Source organism: Pteropus vampyrus, unplaced genomic scaffold (assembly GCF_000151845.1).
Source record: "Pteropus vampyrus isolate Shadow unplaced genomic scaffold, Pvam_2.0 Scaffold43, whole genome shotgun sequence".
Classification (NCBI taxonomy): Eukaryota; Metazoa; Chordata; class Mammalia; order Chiroptera; family Pteropodidae; genus Pteropus; species Pteropus vampyrus.
This window is the reverse complement of record NW_011888824.1, coordinates 10489705-10511229: the sequence shown is the minus strand read 5'-3', so window position 1 is coordinate 10511229 and position 21525 is coordinate 10489705. Positions and strand designations below refer to the sequence as shown.

At 33.4% G+C, this 21525-nt stretch overlaps 1 protein-coding gene and 1 pseudogene across 4 annotated transcripts in view; one reads left to right on the top strand and one right to left on the bottom strand.

Annotated features, from left to right (window-relative positions):
* Nucleotides 1-21525, bottom strand: part of CEP85L (centrosomal protein 85 like) — a 129568-nt gene that overhangs the window by 83101 nt on the left and 24942 nt on the right. For all 4 annotated transcript variants that reach the window (XM_011358787.2, XM_011358785.2, XM_023529833.1 and 1 more), the window contains one exon: nucleotides 2661-3448. In XM_011358787.2, coding sequence (XP_011357089.1) covers nucleotides 2661-3448 — 788 coding nt within the window. The remainder of the gene's footprint in view (nucleotides 1-2660; nucleotides 3449-21525) is intronic.
* LOC111738801 lies at nucleotides 16407-16525 on the top strand (annotated as a pseudogene).

Genomic DNA, 21525 nt, shown 5'->3' with positions numbered 1-21525 from the left:
AGTCCTTGAAGGTCAGACAGCTTTGGGGGAGGGTGGGAGGAGAAGGGTGATACAGAACACAGGAAAGAATGAGAGACACTGGTGGACATTGCACATGGAGGCCTATACTCTAACCAACTGAGGGCACAGATGGCTTCTCTTCATTCACAAAGAAAAATGCTTCAGAGTACTAAATTACCTGCACTGCAGCTGATTTAGTAGCAAACTATGGGGATCAAGGAACACAATACATGTAAGATTGTGAGGCTGACTCAATTAATTATTCTGGCCTTAGTTCTAAGAAGAGTAAAACTTTCATGTTACAATATTAACCTTCTGAGAAAGAAAAGGGTTTAGAGGCTGTGAGGATCAATTGAGATAAAATACTCTGAGAGCTACAAAGGTCTATATAAATCTATAGTGGTGTTAGTGACTCTCAGCTAAATTCCTTTTCTTTGTTGTAATAGAGTTGCTGTTTGTCATGTTGAGGGTTTAACAACTGTGCTTAAAAATCACACACATTCTCAAATGGGAGAAAATAAGATGATTCTTACTGTGGCTCTCTCCTTCGTGTAAAAATTAGGCTAAAAGGAAGTCAATCTTTTAAAGAGTCTTTTAAGAAACAACTAAGGTGAGAGCTTTTAAAGTAAAGATAGTACTTGGACCCTGGACACTCCAAGGAGAAAGTATTTAAGAATTTTTCCTGTAACAGTCCAAGAAGGGAATCAGAAGAGAAGCAGTCATTTAAATATTGCAACTGAAGTGTCTAAAGTTTTCCTTACATAGTTTCATCTTTCTACTCTAAAACTTAAAAGCACTATAAAGAGATCATCCCAAATATGGTTAATCAAAAAGAGGGACTTTCCAGGGTGCATACAAATTTTGTCCCTTAACAGCCATCCTCTACTGTGCATTGAGAAAATTTAAAATTAAGTTTTACTCTACAAAGTACCTCCAAGATCCCTACCCTCGCTGTATTGTCAAGGTTGGGAAAAACTTTGCTTATAGCAAAGGTTGCTCCAAGCAGATAAAGAATGAATTAATACTTATTCCTTTAAATTCACCCAATTTTCTCAGTTACCTACTTCAAGTTGGAGTAGAACACTCAGACTCCCTGGATCCCTGGACAACTCCTCCCATTCTGTGTAAAGACACCACCTGAAGAAGTAACCCTAATCACAAACATCTGAGAACTTAAATATATAGTATTTTTAAACTTGGGTTTCTTATCTTTCAATCATTTAAACTGATAAATCACAAATAAATCTGGTTAAATTACTGACTTGTAATTTAGACATCATAATTATGCCTCTGGTTATGTGCTTTAAATATATAGTCTAGAACTGTGTCTAAAATAAGAGCAAAGGCGGCACATGGGATGTGTTAAGGGTTCTCCTGTAAACGTAGCACTTCAGGTTGTGTATATTTTGGGACTGTACTCAGATTTGTGAGGTTCCTAGATAAGTCATCTCCTTACCCTTTCATAGAATACATTCTTTGAATCTTCATTATTTTTTATTAGTAGCAGTAATAAATAAAATTTTTGCTCTAGGAAAATTTTGCACTTTTTGATAGAATTAATTTGTTTACATGAAAAGGTGCTCAATATTACTAATCGTCAGGAAAATGCAAATCAAACCACAATGAGATATAAACTCACACCCTTTAGAATGGCTATTATAAGTATAGACAAGAAAAAAAGTATAGATAAGAGATAAGTGCTGACAAGAATGTGGAGAAGAGGGAACCCTTGTGCACTGTTAATGAGAATGTAAACTGGTACAGCCACAGTGGAAAACTATGGAGGTTCCTCAAAATATTAAAAATAGAACTACTTTGTGACCCAGCAATTCCACTTTGGGGTATTTATTCAAAGGAAACAAAACACTAACCCCAAAAGAAATATGTACCTCCATATTCACTGCAACAGTATTTATTTACAATGACAAGACATGAAAGCAACATAAGTCATAGGTACAGAAAATAGATTAGTGGTCGTTGCCAGAGGCTGGGGCTGGGGGCCTGGCCTGTACTACATGTTTGAAAGTTGCTAAGAATGTAAATCTTAGAAGTTCTCATCACAGAAAAAAAAATGTAACTATGTATGGTGATGGATGTAAACTAGATTTACTGTGGTGATCATTTTGCAATATATACATATTTCAAATCATTATGCTCTATGACTAAAACTAGTTATCTTGTCAATTATATTTCAATTAAAAGAATAAGAAACTGAAGCCCAGAAATATTAAGTATTGATTAGGTAGAGAATCATCCAGGCTCTGAATGTGACAGAAGCAAAAACAATATCCAAGACTTTGTATTCCCAAGTTAATGTTCTATGATACTATGTCAGCTCCTTTCTTCCCATTTCAAGTTTCTTTAGAATGAATATGTTTTGCTTTGTTTATTTTTACGTCCATTTAACAAATGAGAAAAAGTAAAGACCAAGTTAGATACAAACTTTTGAAGTTTTTCATGTTAATCAGCCTCAAATATTTTTTAAGTTCTGTTTATTAATGCAGTACTTTTGGAATTTATAATATCTACACCTATTTACTTTCAGGGGAAAGAAAAAGCAATCCCTATGTGTGAACACACTGTCGTATGCTTACGGCAAGTGTGCTATTGTGCTCATGATATCCACTGGAGGGAAGCAAACACTAGATTTTGAGCCTTACCTTCATTGGTGTTTCACTTTCTTCTCGAAACTCTTCAATTTGCTGCTGTTGCCAAGGAGCTAAACTGTAAGAGTCCTCTGTAGTTCTACCTTCCAAAGGGTTTGTCCGCAGCTGCTCTGTAAGCCACATCTGCGTCCTAACAGATGGCTGAATGGGAACTCCACCTACTGCCTGCTGACCAAGCATTAAATATTTCAGAGGTTCAAAAGCCTCTGAGCCTGTCATATTCGGCTTGCTTTCAGGTAAGGCACTATATGTCATGTCTAAGGTCTGTCTCCTAAGAGTAGAGGAAGAAGCTCTAAAGTCCTCTTTGCTACAGCTCTCAAATTTATATTTGCAATCCAGAGTTGATGATCGTTTTTTATTTATTTCCTTGTCCTCTAGCTTAAGCATCTCCATACTATCATGTAAGCAGCTAGGCCCAATTGTCCTTAGTTGTGAAGTTAAAGCCTTGCCTCTCCCTGTCTTTTCCAAATCACTCCTTAACATTTCGGTGTGTGCAATGCCATCCTGGCTGCAGTCATCCGGGATAGTGAGTTTGGATAAAGATGACCATTTCCGGAGGGGCCGGAAGTCCTTCATGTCTAGTGAAGAGTCCTGCTCCCCCCTTCTGTGGTTTCCCAACGTCTGCATGAGGCTTGAACTCCATTTTGAGCCATCTGATGTCAATGATTCCCTGTGTTTGGAAACTGAAGCGCTGGAATTAGACGGCATGACATGGGCAGTAGGAAGAGTAACCAATGACCGACTAGGCTTAAAAGATAATGTGCCACTTGAAGTTGAATGATCTGGAAAGAGAAAAGAATGCCAAATTAGTTGTAATTAACGGGGGGGGGGGGGGGGGGCATGAGGCAAAATGCAAAATTCCAGAACAAAAATTTTAATGTGGTTTCCCAGCACCAGTTTTTCAGAGGCACTTTATCAAAATTAGAATATTATTCTTACTATTATTATTACTTTATCTGAAACAGATCAAATTTTCAAAAGTTATCATCTGAAAAATGTATACATGAAAAAATATATACCTTATTTTCCATCTACCAAAAGATGAAAAATCATTTGAAACAGGTTTATATTCACTAATCTAAGTGCTGTGCCTTTAAAAGAAAAAGCCACCTCCCCACTAAGCAGTCAAACTCACAATCCAGCATTAAAGACAGACACAAGTCTAAAGGAAAGTGGTATTTTTCAGTATCTTTCCTAAACTACAGAAATCTATGCCAAATCTGAACATTTTAGCACTTTTCCAAAACTAATTCAAATCAGAAATATGGGTAAAGGAGTTCCTGCAATATTGGAAAATAATCAAAAAAGGTTTTAACAATATTTCTACAGATACAGAATAGTTCTTATGTCTTTCTTCCTTAATACCATCGCCAATGATTTATTTCTCAAGCTAGAGAAATATACTCTTGTTTGGAGTATACTTCGTTTCCTATCTTTTTCTGTACAGCCACTAAATCCCCAAGTTGTAAGTTTTCACTTCCAAAATTATTACATAGCTATAGCTTTAGGTCAGGTCTTCATTTAATATTGTTCTACAAACGGAAAGTTTTAGTAGGCTCTATGCCAGCAACCAAAAGATAAATAAGGGCCTCTATACTCAATGGACTTACTATCAAGTACAAAATAATCATCAAATGTGCCAAATTAAAAGCAAAGATTATAATTTTTATCAGAGGATATGTAGAAAGGGGATAGCAATTTGAAGTGTGGGGGGAGAGGAGGTGAGCAGTGAAAAGCAACTTCCTCAGTTTATTCTATATCTTTCCATATTGTTTGACTCATACTAGAATATATTTAAATATATTGCTTCTGAGCTTTTATATTGTTTTAAAGAAATAAAGTAATGGGAAAAAAATGTTGAGAAAGTCATAAGAAAATTCAAATTCAAACTAGGAAGACTAATTTAAAAATTGAATTCCAGTAAGTCTTTGCACAGAATTTATTCACCTGGAGATGAAGAGGGAGAAATATTACAGATGAAAGGATACAGCAAGAAGTACGGTGGATGTTTATCATATTCGAGCTTCTCATCGACTTCTGCAAAATCTTTTTATACTCAGGAAAATTCCCACACTGTATGTCTAACCTTCCAAATAAATGTTAGACCTCAAATTACCAACAGATACCCTGCAACTATTATGTAAGCATTCAGAAGCACGTGCGCAAGACTTCAGTATGGAAGTGAGTCGCGTGAGAAAGTGGGCTCTGCGTGGAGTTACCATTTTTGCCTGGCATGGGCAACAGCAGAGTTATCAGCCTTCTACAATGGCAGCAACAGAAGTAGCCTAATCAAGTTCCAGCCCAGAGGTGGCAGCAGTTGGGCAGCACTGCTGGTTTCCTCCAGGGCTTGATGGGCCAGGAGAGTGACAGTTCTTAGAGATGATTTGAGGCATTTTACCTACAAGCTTAACCTTAAGACTGATTCACCAACCCTCCCTCAAAATTGTGTGAGGTACCACATACACTTAAACAAATTTCTTATCTACTCCATCAGTCAGTCAGCTTCTTCTGCTGATTAAGAACACTACCCGATCCAAGCATGAAGCCAGAGAATGTAGTTCCAATAGAAGAAAAACAAACTATCCATTTCTCTGCAGTATAGAGTGTCAAGAAAAGCTGCTCAAGCTAAATCTTGAAAGATAAAGGTGGAGCACAGTTGTCCAAGTCTTCAAATGCCCTGCTAAGGGAAGAGCCTGGCCTTCATGCAGCAAGAAATGTGATATCACTGAAAGTTTCCAAAAGAGTGACAGGATCAAAACTGCACTTACGATGATTATTCCAGTAGCAGTGCTGAAGATGGATTAAAGCGAAATGACTGGCAACAGGAGGATTAACAGGCTATTATGAAGTCAGCAGAAGAAAATAGAGTGAAATATGCTACTGAAGGTCAGTTTATGTTCCTACAGAAATAGAACAAATATTCCTAAAAGTCTATGGAATATTTGTATTAATATATTATAGAATTACATCTATTTATCATATAGATGCTTGTGTTACTATGCCTAAAGAAACATTTGTATTAAAATCACCACAGCCTCTTAAAAATATCTTTAATTTTTTTAAAAACAAAAATTTTCATATCAAATTTGAAATTTTCTATTTTTTATATTTAAAAAAATTTTAGGTAAAGGTATAGTGTAAAGGTTGAGTGTAATGTTTTGAAATCAGTTGTTTTAGATTCAAATCCTGGCTCTACCACTTAGTAGTTATCTGTGCTCAAATAAGTTATTTAACCTCCTTGCATTATAGTCATCTCATCCATAAAGTGGAGATGAGAACAGTGAAGATTAACTGAAATAATACACATAAAGGATCCAGAAGAACTCCTGTCACAAAGCAAAATGTTAGTTATTATTACACCATTTAAAAAGCTAAAAACAAATGTTATTTTCAATATAAAAGACAAAAAGCTAATGTCTATATGATACAAAGAACTTCAAAACTTAAAAAAAAAAAAACCTAACAATTCAATTTTAAAATAGGCAAGGGAAATCAATAAGCAAATTACCAAACAAGAAATGCAAACTAAAATATACATGTTAAAAAAAAAAAGATGTTCAAACTCGCTAATAGTAAAGCACACTCCTTTATCAGATTTATAAAATTATTAAAGGCTACAGTATTCTGCAATGATGAGAACAAAAAGTGTTATAAAGACTTTGAAAATCTTGCATATATGTTAATATTTAAAATATGTATGCAAATATATATATAATCATGAGCAAAGAAAGGGTATGAAAGAATACACCCAAAATTTAAAAGTAAACTTTGCATAGTGGAAACAGAAGAATAGGAGAAAGATGCTTTCACATTTTATTTCATACCTGCCTTGTTTTAATTTCTTTTCAAGGAGCATAACTTTACAATTTGGACAAACCTCTGCAAAGATGTTTTGTTTTGTGGCCTCAAAGAGTTTGAAATATCTCAAAGTACACTGTTACTAAAGTATGAATAATATATCAGGTGACTGACTGTCTCACTTTCCATGTCATAGCTGAAACCTCTGAGAGCAGAGATCACCAGTCTTGGCTGCTACTTATATCTGATAATGTGCTACTTTCTCATCTACCTTTGCTAGCTCATTATTTCCCAACTGCACAGAAAATCAACAATTGGTAATAAGAACCCAATTCCATATCAGACTAGTATTTACTTCCACAATTCTGAAAACAGTTGATATATGCTGTTCATAAAACATTACATTGAGGATAGAATTTACTCCAAAAGTCACTTATCTGAAGTTATCAAACTTCAGCATACAAAATAAGTTATCTGGGATCTAGAGCCCTACCTACTCCATTAAAGTAGAGAGGGGCCCAGGAAATAACACTTTTTAATAAGTGATTCTGCATTTCTAATCACTACAACATCATTCCACCTGAGTCTCATTCCAGTTCTGAAGCCTTCAAGCTTAAATATTCCAAGTTCAACATCTCAGTTCTAGTGTAAAAATTGATTTCCTATAACATTCAGAATTCATTAGTGTAAAAACTAAAGATTAAAGCTTAATGTATTCACACACATATGTACATACAAACACATGCACACACACAATATAAATAATAAATGAACAAGGAATTAAATATTTGACAGTATGAATCTCTGAAAAAAGGACCATATATCTTAGAAAGAGATGGATCCAGAAAATATTAATTTTAACATTTTTAACACATTAAAATGTTATTTTTCCCTAAGGAAACACAGTCAATTAGAGGTAGATGCAATGCAATGTGCTTTATTATACTATCTAATTGTAGCCACAAATCTCAAATGCAAATTATTACAATGGCATGTAGCCCATATCTAAGTTAAAACAATGAAATCTGAAACCAGCAGAGAATAGTTCTTTTAAAAACCAGAGACAGGGTTTATAGTATTCAGAGAGAGCAAAGAAGAGCTAATGGTTTCAGACAGATTTCAGACAGATTTCAGTAAGGGAAAAATAAAAGAAGACATTGTTGTAACCTGATATAATGCTAGTAAATTATATTGAAGAAAACATACCATGAATTCTGAACAAATCTCAACCTTTTGTTTTACTGTCATGTTATTCTTATCTGGTAATGGATGAATTCATTGATTCTATCTTCTGATATATAGGAATAGTCTATCTCTGCTCTAGCCTTCTTAAAGGAAAGGAATTAAATTCAAAAAGAACGCATCCTCCAGACCTATATTATAACAATAAACTGAGTCTTTACAGCTAAAAAAACATAATCAGAAAATTACACAACACTGTATCAAAATATTGATTTTAAATGTAACAGCTTAAATATATCTATCAGTCAATATTATTATATTTTATATTTTTAAACAAAAATGTTAACTCTAACCTAAAGTCAATAATTTGGTTTTTATACAACACCATATTTTTTCCTTTCCTGCTAATGCCACAATCAAATCACAAGTAAAAAAATTTTTAATGATACATGTAACTACATCCTTTAAAAAAAATTCTAGTCATTTGCAATATTTTTAGGTAAATTTTTTTTAATAATCTAAACTAAAACCTGGTAGTAAAAATGCTATATACAGAGTCCAACAATTCTTCAACCTAAGAATCTCCTAGGAGGGTATTATGCACAAGGTGCTATGTTAGGTAGAAAAGACAATGCAAACATATCATTCACAATATGAATATAATCCTTCTCTTTGGAGTTTACAATTTCACTATTATACATACAGCTGCAGAGCAAGACTAAAGTTTATCATAAGGAAACTACAAAAACCAGACAATGAAAAAGGAGTCAGAGAAAAGGCAGACTATTAATAAAAGAACTCTCAGAATGATAGTAACTTCTCAACAGCAGTATTGGAATCCAGAACACAGTGAAACATCTTCAAAAGGTTAAGAGTAAATAACTGGCACCCAACAATTGTTTGGAAAGGTACATTATTTTTCAAAATCGAGGGCAAAATATATTTTCAACTAAGCAAAAACAAGCTTATTACCAAGACTCACTAGAAGAACCACTAAAATTCCCTTGGTTTCTTTCAGGAAGAAAGAAAAATAGGCCTGAATTGTTAAAGAAAACAAAAAGATTTTGTTTAAAAGTCAACATAATTAAATCTTTAAAAAAATCTAAGGACAATGATTGCATAAACAATGGACTAATATATGGGACTAAAACAAAATGAAGCACTAATACTTGCTACAACATTAATGAATCTTGAAAACATTATAGTAAGTGAAAATTAGTCAATCACTAAGGACCACATATTAGATGATCCCATGTATATGAAATGCCCAGATTAAAAAAAATCTATAGAGATGGAAAGATTAGCGGTTACTCAGAACTAGGAGAGATGGGAAAGTGACAGACAGCTAACAGATTTCTTTTAGGGAAAACTAAAAATGCTCTTAAGTTGGACTGTGGTAACAGTTGCACAATCTGAGAATATATTAAAAAGCATTAAATAGTATACTTTAAATGGGTGAACTGTATGGTATATGAATTATATCTTAATAAAGCTATATTTTTAAGAGGTAAAGTGTATAACTTCTAATAGACTAGAAGAAAATGAAATAAAGGAAAGAGTGAATCAAAAGAAGCCAAGATGGAAAGAAACTTAAGAAAAGCAGAAAAAGTATACAGTAGGATTTTTAAAAATGCATCAAAATATAAACAATCATCACAGTACATGAAAATCCACTCGAAAGACCAGAATTTTCCAAATAATTTTTCAATCTAGCTAAATGTTTACAAAAGCTATAGCTAAAATATTAAGTCTTATTTTGGCATTATAGTACCTGCATTGAGTCTGAGAATGATTACAAAAAAGAATCATTCAAAAACTGTCAAGAACATTAGGAAAACTGTATGTCAGGTATCAATATCATAAAAAGCATGTTTTCTTGAACTGTTTGCTTTTTATTCTTTATATTTTAAGGAGAGTAAAAAACTTGTTTCAATAGAGCCAAAAATATGGCCTAAGAGGATGTGATTCTGTGAAAATCTCGGTTCTCATTTTATTATCTAATTATTAATACCAATCACAGTTTTCTTGATTTTATATTTTTTCTCAATTGTATTTTTTATGAAGCCACTTCAAATCCTATTAAAACAGAAAATGAGCTAAAAGTTCTAAAATTACTTGTTGAAAACAATTACAGAAGTCTACTGTTCACAAATTAGGTCTCAAAGCCCTTTTTGTACATTGTCTCTTAGCTACCATTCACAACAAACTAAGAAACTTCTTTCTAGAAGTTTATATAAAACAAGATAAAAACCTGTTTTGTTTTTTTTGTTTGGGGGGGGCGCATTTCTGGTCTCCAGCCAGATTATTATTGACAATTTAGTTAAAAGATAACCTAAGTACAGTTTTAAGAGATCAAGAATTCAAAGCGAAATTCAATTTTAAAAGCTGGACAGTAAAAACAGATCCCTTTTTTATTTTCACAAAACAATATTTTTTTCTTCAATGCCTTTTAAAATTTTATTCAACTGTACCATTTTCTGGATATCTCCCACCGGTTTCAATTCAAAATTAAGTCTCACCAGGCAGTTTACTTGCAAAGAGCCCTAAGTGTTATTTCTCTTTCATAAAAATTTTTACAAATCAAATTACAACTGGATCTCTTAAATTATGGGATGTGATTTTTGAAAATGCAAATTTTCTCAGAAACAAAATTATTACATTATAACAGAGGAGACAATAAATTATTTGGTCTCCTATCTATCTTCAAGTCTGAAGAGATGCAGAGTCATTGATCTCTTTCCTAAACCCACGGCTGTGTGACTGCAGAGCTTTTCCAAGTCAAAAGAACATGGGTTCATTATGGGTCTCTAAAACAAACTAAATTCAGCTCAACTTGGTCAGGTTCAGGCATTCATATTCTACCAGGCCAAGAAGCAAAATGACAGCAAAAAAATAAAAAAGAATAGATGGATGGATGGATGGATGGATGGATGGATGGATGGATGGATGGATGATACTGAAGGTAAAAATGAGATCCATAAAGAAACAAAATATACCTCCAAAACACTATTTTAATTTCTGCAAAATTACTAACTGTATGATGCCATTATATGCCATGTTAAATAATTTATAATCCAAATATTTCATTTTAAGCAACAATGTAAATTAACAAGAAAATTAAGTAGAGGTGCAGAGCAAAGGAAAAGGGTTATTTGATTGGCAAAAGAAAAAAAAAGAAAATCATAATTGTTTTGAAGACTGCCTTGAAATTATTTCACAAGCAAAAGAGTATTTTGTACATAACCTCTGACCTACTCCCATATGCAAATGAAGAACTAAAGTCCATAAAGGTTAAATTACTTGATCAAGTACAGTCTCAAAATAGAATCCTGGTCTCCTATTTCTCAGTCTAGTATTACCTAAACTATCCTACACTACATACACTTAGGGCTTCTTCCCCTCTAGATTCTCCCTTCCAAGTACAGATATCTAATATGGTGGAGCTAAGAGCAGAGTTTTGGAGTTAACACTTGAAGAATCTCAGCTCCATCTCTTAAATAGCTGCAATCCTGGGTATATTACTAACGTCCTCTAAGTCTTAATTTTTCATCAGTAAAAAAAAGATAATTTTATTTTAATTCAGAAGGATTTCTAAAATGAAAAAATTTAAATCAAGTATAAGGTACAAAACTTCATACTGCAAAAATTTACGGTAGTTATTAAAGCCAACTGACCAACTAATCCAGGTAGTATCTGGAAGCCATATTATTGGAGTATGCATTATCAGAGTCCTGAAAGTTCCAAAGTTAAGAGGTTGCAAAACATGATTATTCACCATTGAATTGACCACACAAAAGTGAAACAAGGGTAACAGGTTAGAGAATGGCCTAAATATCATTTACTTTACCTATAAAATAGGCATATTATTATACCTAACATCTAATTTTTGAGTTAACTGTAACAATCTGTAAACCTCTAATCACGGTGCCTTGAATGCAGTAAATATTCAATAAATATTACTACTATACTAAAAGGTGAAGAGAGAGCTCTCAATTTACTTAAAAATACTACCAAGGATGTGAGAGCAAGCAGAGAAGTAACAACTGAAATAAGACTGTCAAGTGTTGTAATTTATAATTGTATAAATTCAGTGAGGTGTACATGTGGGTTCATTACTTCACTTTATTTCTACTTCGGTATATGTTTGAAATTTTCTGTAAAAAAAAAAGAAAAAAGAAAGAAAAAAATGAAAATTAAGAAAAAGAGGATATTTTACATTAAGATGAGGTGTTTTAAAGAAACCATTTGGCAAAGTACAATAACAAAACCTAATCACCATAATAAAATACACAAGCAAAGAAAAGAGAGCCCTGGGAAATTTTTATGACATCCTCCAGTATTAGCAGTGGTTCCCTAGAACTTGGAGAAAAGGCGTGTTGGAGGATGATGGCTAAGGGAAATGAGGTTTCTTTTGGGGGTAATGAAATGTCCAAAAATTGACACTGGTGAAAGGTATACAATTATGTAAATATACTAAAAGCCACTGAACTGTATACTTTAAATGGGTGAATTGTATGGTATGTAAATTCCATCAGAATTAAAACTGTTCAAAAAGAATGTACGGTTTTCGTCTCTTAAATATCTCCTGAATCTACTCATTTTCTCCTTTCCCACTGTCTTTTTTTATGAACAAGTCACCACTGGCTCTTAATGCAAGTGGTCCCCTGGCATCCAGTTTTACTCTCCTCTGATCCATTCTCAGAATGTTCCGTCACCTCTCAGTCTTTGATCGTGCTGTTCTCAGCCTAGACTACTCTCCTTCCCTTGCCCCTTTGCCCTGCCAGTTCCTACGTACCTTTTTGGGCCTCCGCTTAAACATCACTTCTGCCAGAGGTCCCTCTCCTTATCCATCTGATTTAGGTATGTCCCCCTACCCTGTGTACGTCATCGATCATATTGCTCGTCATATTTTATAATTACTTCCTGTCTGTCTCCTCCACTAGACTTTCAGTACAATGAATAGGGAAAATGTTTGTTTAATTCTAACATCTAGCACAGTATCTGACATATACTAAACACTAAATAAATACTGCCCATGTGGATAAATAAATGAATGAACAAGTCTTTACCTTAAAAAGCCTTAGTTTCTTCACAAGATAAAGATAATACACAAAATGGTAACTTTCCTGATTTTTCTTCCTTTCTGATATATATTATTCACAAGATGACCTCAAAATTTATATTATTCAACAGTCCTATTATTTCTTAGTAAATACAACTAACTAATGAAGATGTGGTTAAACTGAAGTCCATTTTTATCAGTCCCTCCTATTTAAAATAAATGAGAATAATTAATAAGAAAATTATCTTCAATACAAATTAACAGCTGAGAATTACCAAAAAAAATTGACACTATTGCATCTTTTTTTAGTAAATATAAAAATATGCTTGAAAATTAGCCCAAACAGACTGTTACAGGCTACATTTAAGAAATCAGACTTTAAAAGATAAAAGAACCGCCTGTGAATCTGATGCCATGTAACACTGGAGAGGAAGACTGTCCCGTGGAAGATTACAAAACCAAGCCTCAACAAAAATTCCTTTTTGGTCTTAGGGTTCTATACTCCCAGTTTCCTCTTGATCGCTCAGCGTCTAGGTTATGCCCTATACAACGAGTTGCTGCATACTTCAAAAACAACTTCTCAAACTAATTTCTGTGGCAAAGACAGCTATTTACATGGCCTCCAGGTCTTAGCAGAGAAAATCTAAGAAGAAACTGATGATCTGCTGGTGTGGTTTATGTTACAATTTGGTCATCTTGCAAATGCATCTAGCCTCATGTCACAGATCTATTTCCTACCAACTGGAATTTGACACTCCATGAACAAATTACCACAGCTAAAAAGTGATGCTGCTAATGTTAAATTAATGTCTCAACTTCTCGTTAAATATAAAAATCTCACACCCTTATTTAGCATTATTTGAAATCTCAAAATACCATAGCTGAAAGTGAATCACTCCACAGCAATTTTAGAACACTGTTTTGTACTAGAGTCTCGTTCCTGCTGAGATACTGATGTAATCCTCTCCTTCATTTGGATCTCTTTCCAATTTTTCAGTTCTTAAAATACAGTAAGTATTCAATAAGTATTTATTAAGTGAAAAATGAATGAACCTCTAAAAGCTGCAGGTTAGAGAGAAAAAAAAGAAAAGGTACCTTTATTTATATAATGGTTACTTATAAAACTGAATATTTGTCATTCATAGAGCATTTATATCTGTATTCAGTTACTCTACTCTCATATATGAATTTAAAGTTTTTAAAGAGTTAAAATAAAACACAATATTAAAATGGAAAAGAATAGAAGTTATTTTTCAGATTATTCACAAGATATTCTGAAGATTTAGTAATGTCTAAAGAGCATCACTTGGAACATGAGCTGTAACCAAACAATACTAAAGAATGGAGAGTGGGCTGGGAGAGTGGAGGGTCTAACTAGACAGAATCATTCAGTTTGTTTAAGGTCTGATGACTTACTTCACAGATGGACTGTTAAGTTAAAGTAATGTACCATAGAATTTATACAAAAATTATTTCGCGTACTTTGATCTGTACTTCCAAAATTAAATTTACATTTAGTATACAGAGGTATACCTATATTCAACTGTAACTGTCTTGTAGACAAAGAGAAACAATTACGAAAGTAAATAAGAGCTTAAAATTTACTATTACAGGTTAATATTTGAATTATATAACATGAGCATAATGTTACCTGCAAAGAGCAGCCTAGTAGAAAGATAGGCTCTTTCCTCCTAAACACTCAATTTCCAACCAAACTTTATTTATGAAAAGACTAGTACAATCGTACTCTTCCATCTGATCACCTCCACGTCGGTACCTATTGCCCTAGCAACAAACGATGCTCCAAGACTCCAGAAGAATGATCCCTCCTCCATCCTAATTTAATCTGAGGGCCTTCGCCTCAGACCACATAGGAGAATCCCAGCAGGAATTACTGACATTACTCCTTTTCCCCATTCCCAACTGAGAAACAGAACTCCAGAATTTCAAGAATTCTCCAGTCTAAAATCTTCCCTAACTCAAACTTTACATCCCACCATATCCACCTTTACTTTCTCTTTGCCAAAGGAACTAGGGCAATCCCACTGCAGTGAAGCTCTTATTACTGTCAAAATGATAATAGAGTTAAATGCAGATAACTAAAATATTCTGTAGATACATTGTAAAACAAACTCAAATTACATTTGGTAACACTGGTCCAAACTTCATGCATATTACTTAGAAATTAATATACTTCTATGCCATGGTAATTTTCAGCTGGGGGTTATAGTATGAAGGAGATGAACACTTTTCAGGTTATTAGTTATGTTCTTATGCAAGGCTATTTTCAATATTCAGTAATTTCTCTAAGTCCTTGACATTAAAGAGATATGCCATGAAGGAAATCTAACAAAATGAAAAACAAAGATTATAAATGAGATGACTTAGAACACTTACCAAAAAAACAGAGAAGGTAAAGAACAATGACTAGCTCCCATGAAGTGAATATCATAAGAATTTCAAAAAGACATAAATTCAGGAGGGAAAACATATTCTAACTGGAATCAAGTGTTACATAAGCAAAACACACCAAACTTTCCTTCTAAATAGTTTTTATATGCCTGCTAAAACTATCTCCCATATTCAGATAACATTTTAAATAACTAAATTTTTAACAGGAGTACACACACTTCACTTCCCCAGATAGTCAATAAAAAATACAATCAAAATCATTCGTCATCACACCAATAACTCAAACCATAATTCTGATTCATTTTCTCCAGACATCCAAGTTTCTGTTATTTACTGTCAGTCTTCCAGAGTCCGGCTACTCCATCTTATTTTCATCTACCTTTTCTTATAATCCTTACTCTTTTCTAGAACTCTTGCCCTTTGTCTTCAAACTTTGGTTCCTGTGACACTTTGTGCCCCATTCCTTTTGTCTTCAAACTTTGACACTGCTTTATCCTTACAGAATAGGCTCTAAATAACACTACTTACTATGATCATGCCTTAAATTCAACGGATTCTTTGTCCATTAGAATATTCTACATAGTGCAGTGTAAAATACCAGTAAAAGCACTAGTTGTTCCATGTATTAATTTAAAAAAACTGGTAGGAAAAGGAGTAGAAGTTTGACTTGGAGGTAATGGCAAGAACTAAAAGAAGGCCAAAAAATGTTAACGTTTTCACAATCAGCCCAATTCAAGAAGAAAATAGAAATCACACACTTTATCCCTGAACGATTATAGGTACTTGTATTTAATACCTCATAAATTATTCTGTGAGAAATGCAGTAATTTTGCTACTGTAAACATATATAAACTCATTTTAAATTAATGAAAATAAAGAGAAAAGACAGTTTTCTAAATAGCAACAGATGAGTAATTATGTAATTATACACAACAAGATCAAAGAGTTTCTAGATTATGAAAAAGATACTATTACAGTCATATTCCCAATGAGGTATTTTCAGTTCTTCAGTCATTATGCAAAGGCAGCTTCCCAGCCCTGACACAATGTGGCCTTGGCTGAACTGAGGAACAAAAATTCCCAGTTAGATCCAAATTAAAAGCATAATATTCTATGGAGTTGAAGTTAATGACTATAAAAAGAACATTGGGTTTCTAAGATAAAATTCCAAAAATCACAAAAATTTATATCTCGATCTCGAGTAAATTTTTGAGAAGTCGTAAGACATGAACAAATTTTTTTTTTTTTAAAAAAAAAGTATGAGTTGCTTAAAGCAAACAAGTTTAGTCTACGATCATGCTACCCTGAACAATCCCGATCCTGTCTGATCTTGGAAGCTAAGCAGGGTTGGGCCTGGTTAGTACTTGGATGGGAGACCACCTAGGAAGACCAGGTGCTGTAGGGGTAAAAAATAAAAAAATAAGGGATTGCAAACTGACAAGGTCCTTACAATCTGCAAGGTCAACCGAGGGTTGCCCTCACCTAAAAAAAAAAAAAAAAAGACAAACAGCTTTATGATTACACTAATAAAATCCCAGAGTATCCAACTTTTAAATCCTCAACTCTGCAACTTTTAAATCCTCAAATCTGTTATCTTTCCAACATCATTCTCTCCTTTAAAAAAAAAAGTTAATTTTTAAAGTTCATTGTTCAGACCAAATAAGCTTATGACATTTTTTAAAAAACCATCAAAGCAGTTCTCTCGCTTTATTTTCAATTCAACATAGTTCAAATTATTCTCCAGCAATTATTTTATGCCTTTCTGTTTAACCACATAGTCTATAATAAAGAGTGCTGTAGATTGAACTGTGTCTCCCATGAAGATACATTGAATCATTAATGGCTGGTCTCTGTGAATGTGCTCTCATTTGGAAATAAGGTCTTTGCAGTAGTAATCAAGTTAAGATGAGGTCATACTGGAATAGGGTGGGCCTAAATCCAATGACCAGTATACCTATAAGGACCAGGAGGCAGGGGGAAAGAGAAAGGGTAGGGGACAGATATCAAGATCCGAAGACAAAGAGGAGACCCATAGAAGGCAGCCATGTAATGGAGGCAGGGATCAAAGAGTTATGTTATGATGCCACAAACCACAGAATGCCAAGGATTGCCAGTAACCACCAGAAGCTAGAAAAGGCAAGGAAGGGAGATTTGTCCCTAGAGCCTTTGAAGGGAGCATGGCCTTTTCGACACTCAGATTTTGGACCTGCAGTCTCCAAAACTGTGAGAAAATACATGTGTTGCTTTAAGCCACTCAATTTTGCTATGGCAGACCTAGAAAATAATACAGAGGAGTATAGGTTAACAGTTCTAAACTTGCTTTACTTATATAATGAAGGCTGAATAAATAAGGAAATGGATGGTAGACAGTAGGAGGTATCTCATTGTTTGAGAAGAAATTTATAGATAAGCAAGGTAAAGAAGCTAAAATGACCTCTGCTGTATTGGATTAGAGTCAAAGACCTCAGTATGAACCCATGAGTAGCTTAATATAGATGCTTATAGACATAGAAAAATAGACATACATGTATACAAAGTTTAGTGTACATACCAATATAACCTAGCTCTGTCCTCTGTGATAGCCTAGAAGCAATGATAGTCCAACAGTAACAAGCACTCCCAGCACCCAGTTCTTGGTTTCTAAATACCACCCTACAATAAAAGGAACCAGGGCTCCTTGGAGAAATGGCTGATTCCAGGGCTAGGATGGGGAAAATATAAGATGAGCATGAAACACTCTCTGGTTTTATTGAGCAAAGATGTGCTCAATAAAAACAAAAAGAGGGGAATGGAGCACAAAGTGTCACAGGAACCAACCTGAAAGAATTCCCAATGGCCAAAGCTAGAATAATTTGAGCAACAAAATTAATATTATTGAATCATAACCCAAAAGATAAAAGAAATATACACAGTCCATACTGATATAAATGACTGAATAAATGAGGAAGAAGAGATGAATTTCTTATAAAAAAAATTCCAAATAAATATGTAGATATTTTTTCCTCTCCAGGATGTAGAACTTAGTACTCCTACTCCCATTCTGAGTATAGGCTGGACTTAAGTGTCTTGCCTCCAAAAAATAAGAGTATATAAAAGGAAAAATAATAGTTTTATGGTAGAGAAATCTGGCAAACACATCGTAACCAAGTGATCAAGGTTAACATTACCAATGATGTCATATTAATATATATCTTGTACCCCCGATACGATATGAGCACTTTTATCTCTGTAGTATTCTTCCTAAAAAGTATAGTACGGCTTCAGTCTAATCATGAGAAGACATCAGATCCAATTTGAGAAACATTGTATAAAATGCCTAACAAGTCTTCCTCCAAACTGTTAAGGTTATGAAAAATAAGGAAGGAGAAACTGTGACAGACCAGAGGAAATTAAGGAGACATTACAACTACAAGTAATGTGGTCTCCTGGACAGAAACTAAGAACAGGAGGACTTTAATGGAAAAACTGGTGAAATTCTAAAAAAGTCTAAAGTTTAATCTAAAAAATAACCATGTATATACATGAGATCGTATGGATATAAATATATAAGTAAATAAATGGGAGAGAAGAAATAAATGTTATCTTAAAGAATAATTCCAAATACTAAATTTAGATACTTTCTCTTCTAGGAGGTGGAGTTGAATCTTCTCTGTCTGGCTTACATCCAAAGAATAGAATACAGAAAGGGGGAAAATAGTTACTATACAGTGAACAAACCTGGCAAGTCTGATACTGCCAGTTCCTGCGAATTTTTAATAATATTTAATAATATAAATTAATGACTTGGTCCTGAGTTTGTTTTTTGCTGACTTAAGATTCAGCTCTTTGGGATCTAAGAAAATTTCTTACTTATTGTTCTAATTTATAGCTCTTAGAATTTTACTGTGGTTTTTCTCTTGTTCTCCTCATCATCATAGGGTTGTTTTTGTTTTGCTTGTTTTTCTAAGTTTTAGTGGGATTTAAAAAGGAACAAAATTAGGGGAATACGTTCAATTTGTCGTCTTTAAGTGAAAATTTGCTTAAATTTCTTTCTAGGCTGGTAGGTATATAGCTACCTAATTATTTTAACCAGATACACAGTAAAATATTTAACTATTTCCTTACTGACACTTAAAGTTATTTCTAATTTTTTACTAAAGTGTTACAATATTCTCGTACATATTATCTTTGATCACCTGTATGCATACAGAATGAAGAATATATACATTTTATATATGTTATTTACAGATAAATAATTCAACCTCTTGCTGTTTCCCATCAGAGAGTCAATATAAGGATTAAATGAGTTATTAACATGTTTTAAAGTGTCTAGAACACAGGTACAACTATATAGTTGTTTATTATCATTGCAAAGTTGCCCACTATAGAAGCTGAATATATGTTCTAGTTATTAGAGTACTACTTTTCCCATCTTTGCTCAGAACTTAGGCATTATAGTCTATTTTTTGGAAAAAGGGGGCAATTTCAATGGTGAAAAGCAGCATCTCACTGTCTAGATTTTCATTTCACTATGACTGAGTTTAATTATCTTTTCAGTGTTCATTGGCCATTTGTATTTTCCATGAATTAATTGTATCTATAAAAATTTTTAAATTATGAAACATTTAGGATTTTAAAGATGAATACTTATTTCGGGGCACTGACCTTATTTGTAGGAGCTCTTTAAATAATATTAATATTATTTCCTTGTTAGTTTTATTACAAATATTTATTCTCAGTATGTCCCTAAATATTTTAATTTAGTATCTTTTAATGATGTTCGATGTTAAATTTTTTGTTTTTACTAAATCAAATGTTTTGTGACTTAAGAATATTTCAAATCTAAGAATACAAAATTGATCATAAATCTTAATATTTTTATGATTTTTAAAAGAAATCATTAGCTCTTTACTCCATTTCAAATTTACTTTTCTTACAGTTTGAGGTCAGGATCCCATGCCAATTTCTTCAGGCCTAACCCTCCCCTACTGTTTTGTCATGTATTAAAGTTACAAATAAGCATTTGTTTTTAAAAAGTACTTAGGTTGATATGTTTGCTAAAGAAATGCTATATATATGTAATAGATATTGACTTTTGTTTTATTCTTATTTATTGTTTAGCTCATCTGTTGTAAAATGGCAGGAGGACTTTTATTCTTTCTGTATGTTCCTTCCAATACATCAAAAAATAGGCCCCACGACAGCCTGCTTTACTCTTAAATGCCCAGGAGGTTAACTCCAGTAAGTTCTAGGCTTATCTCAGTGGCTGGATCTCCTTGAAGAATAGCCTAGTTCTAGGAGCCTCAGGTGATGTGGATTAAGTCATGTGAATCATTTCACACTGAAAATTATTTTTTAAAGAAATCCAATATAGAAAAGTTAAATAAAAAGAGGAAAACAAATCAGAAAGCATACATGGGCTAACCCAGTTTTATTTTAAAACATGTGTATGTGAATAAATGTGCAGCAAAGATATGGAAGAATATGCAACACACTAATAGCATTTGTGAGCTCTGAAAACAAATCTAGGATTGGCGGAGAGGAAGTAAAGGGAGATTTCACTTTTTGCTCTATTTAATTCTATATAGGTTCAAATTTTTCAAAGACTATAAATTTAATAATATTTGAAATAAAAATTTACTTTTAAAATTATGTTCATCTTTATGCTTTTTTAAATGTATATTTATTACCTTTATAAAACTGAGGTGGGGGCAGGGCAGGAAAATAGAAGAAATATATAAAGTAGTTGGCAGGAAGGAAACACTGACAGGAAGGAAATGTTTTACAATTTTTTTTAAGTTCTTTTTATCTTCATTTTTTTCATTTACATGACAGAATTTTTGGTTCAGGATCATTGTGTGAGTTCACGAAGTTACATTCTCTCCTTCCTGAGACTCAATAAAATGATAGAAAAGTAATAAAGTAGAAATTCATGGCAATAAACGATATAAGACCATCAGCAAAAGAGATTAGAATAAAATTCCAGAAGCTGTAAAATGAAGAAAATATTAGTTACTGAAGCGGGACAGAAGAACACATAGTATAAAATACAAGTGTTAGGAATGTAGCACGAGAAGTTTCTCTGTGCTAGAGTGTAAGTACAATACTGTGAGGGTAACAACATAAGTATCACCGTTTTAGGTAAGTCATCTAGAGCAGGAGTCCCAGCACCTGTTAGGAACCAGGTTGCACAGCAGGAAGTGATTTGCAGCTGTTCAGCTAGCATCCTTGCCTCAGCTCCACCACAGATCATCAAGCATTAGATTTTTTTTTTTTTTTAATTTTATGGTGACATTGGTTAACGAAATTCAATAAGTTTCAGCTGTACACTTTAACAGTAAGGCATATATATATTTACTTAGATTTCTTTCTGTCACCTAAAAGCAACAAATGAACAGGACAAACAAACAGAGACTCATGGGGGGG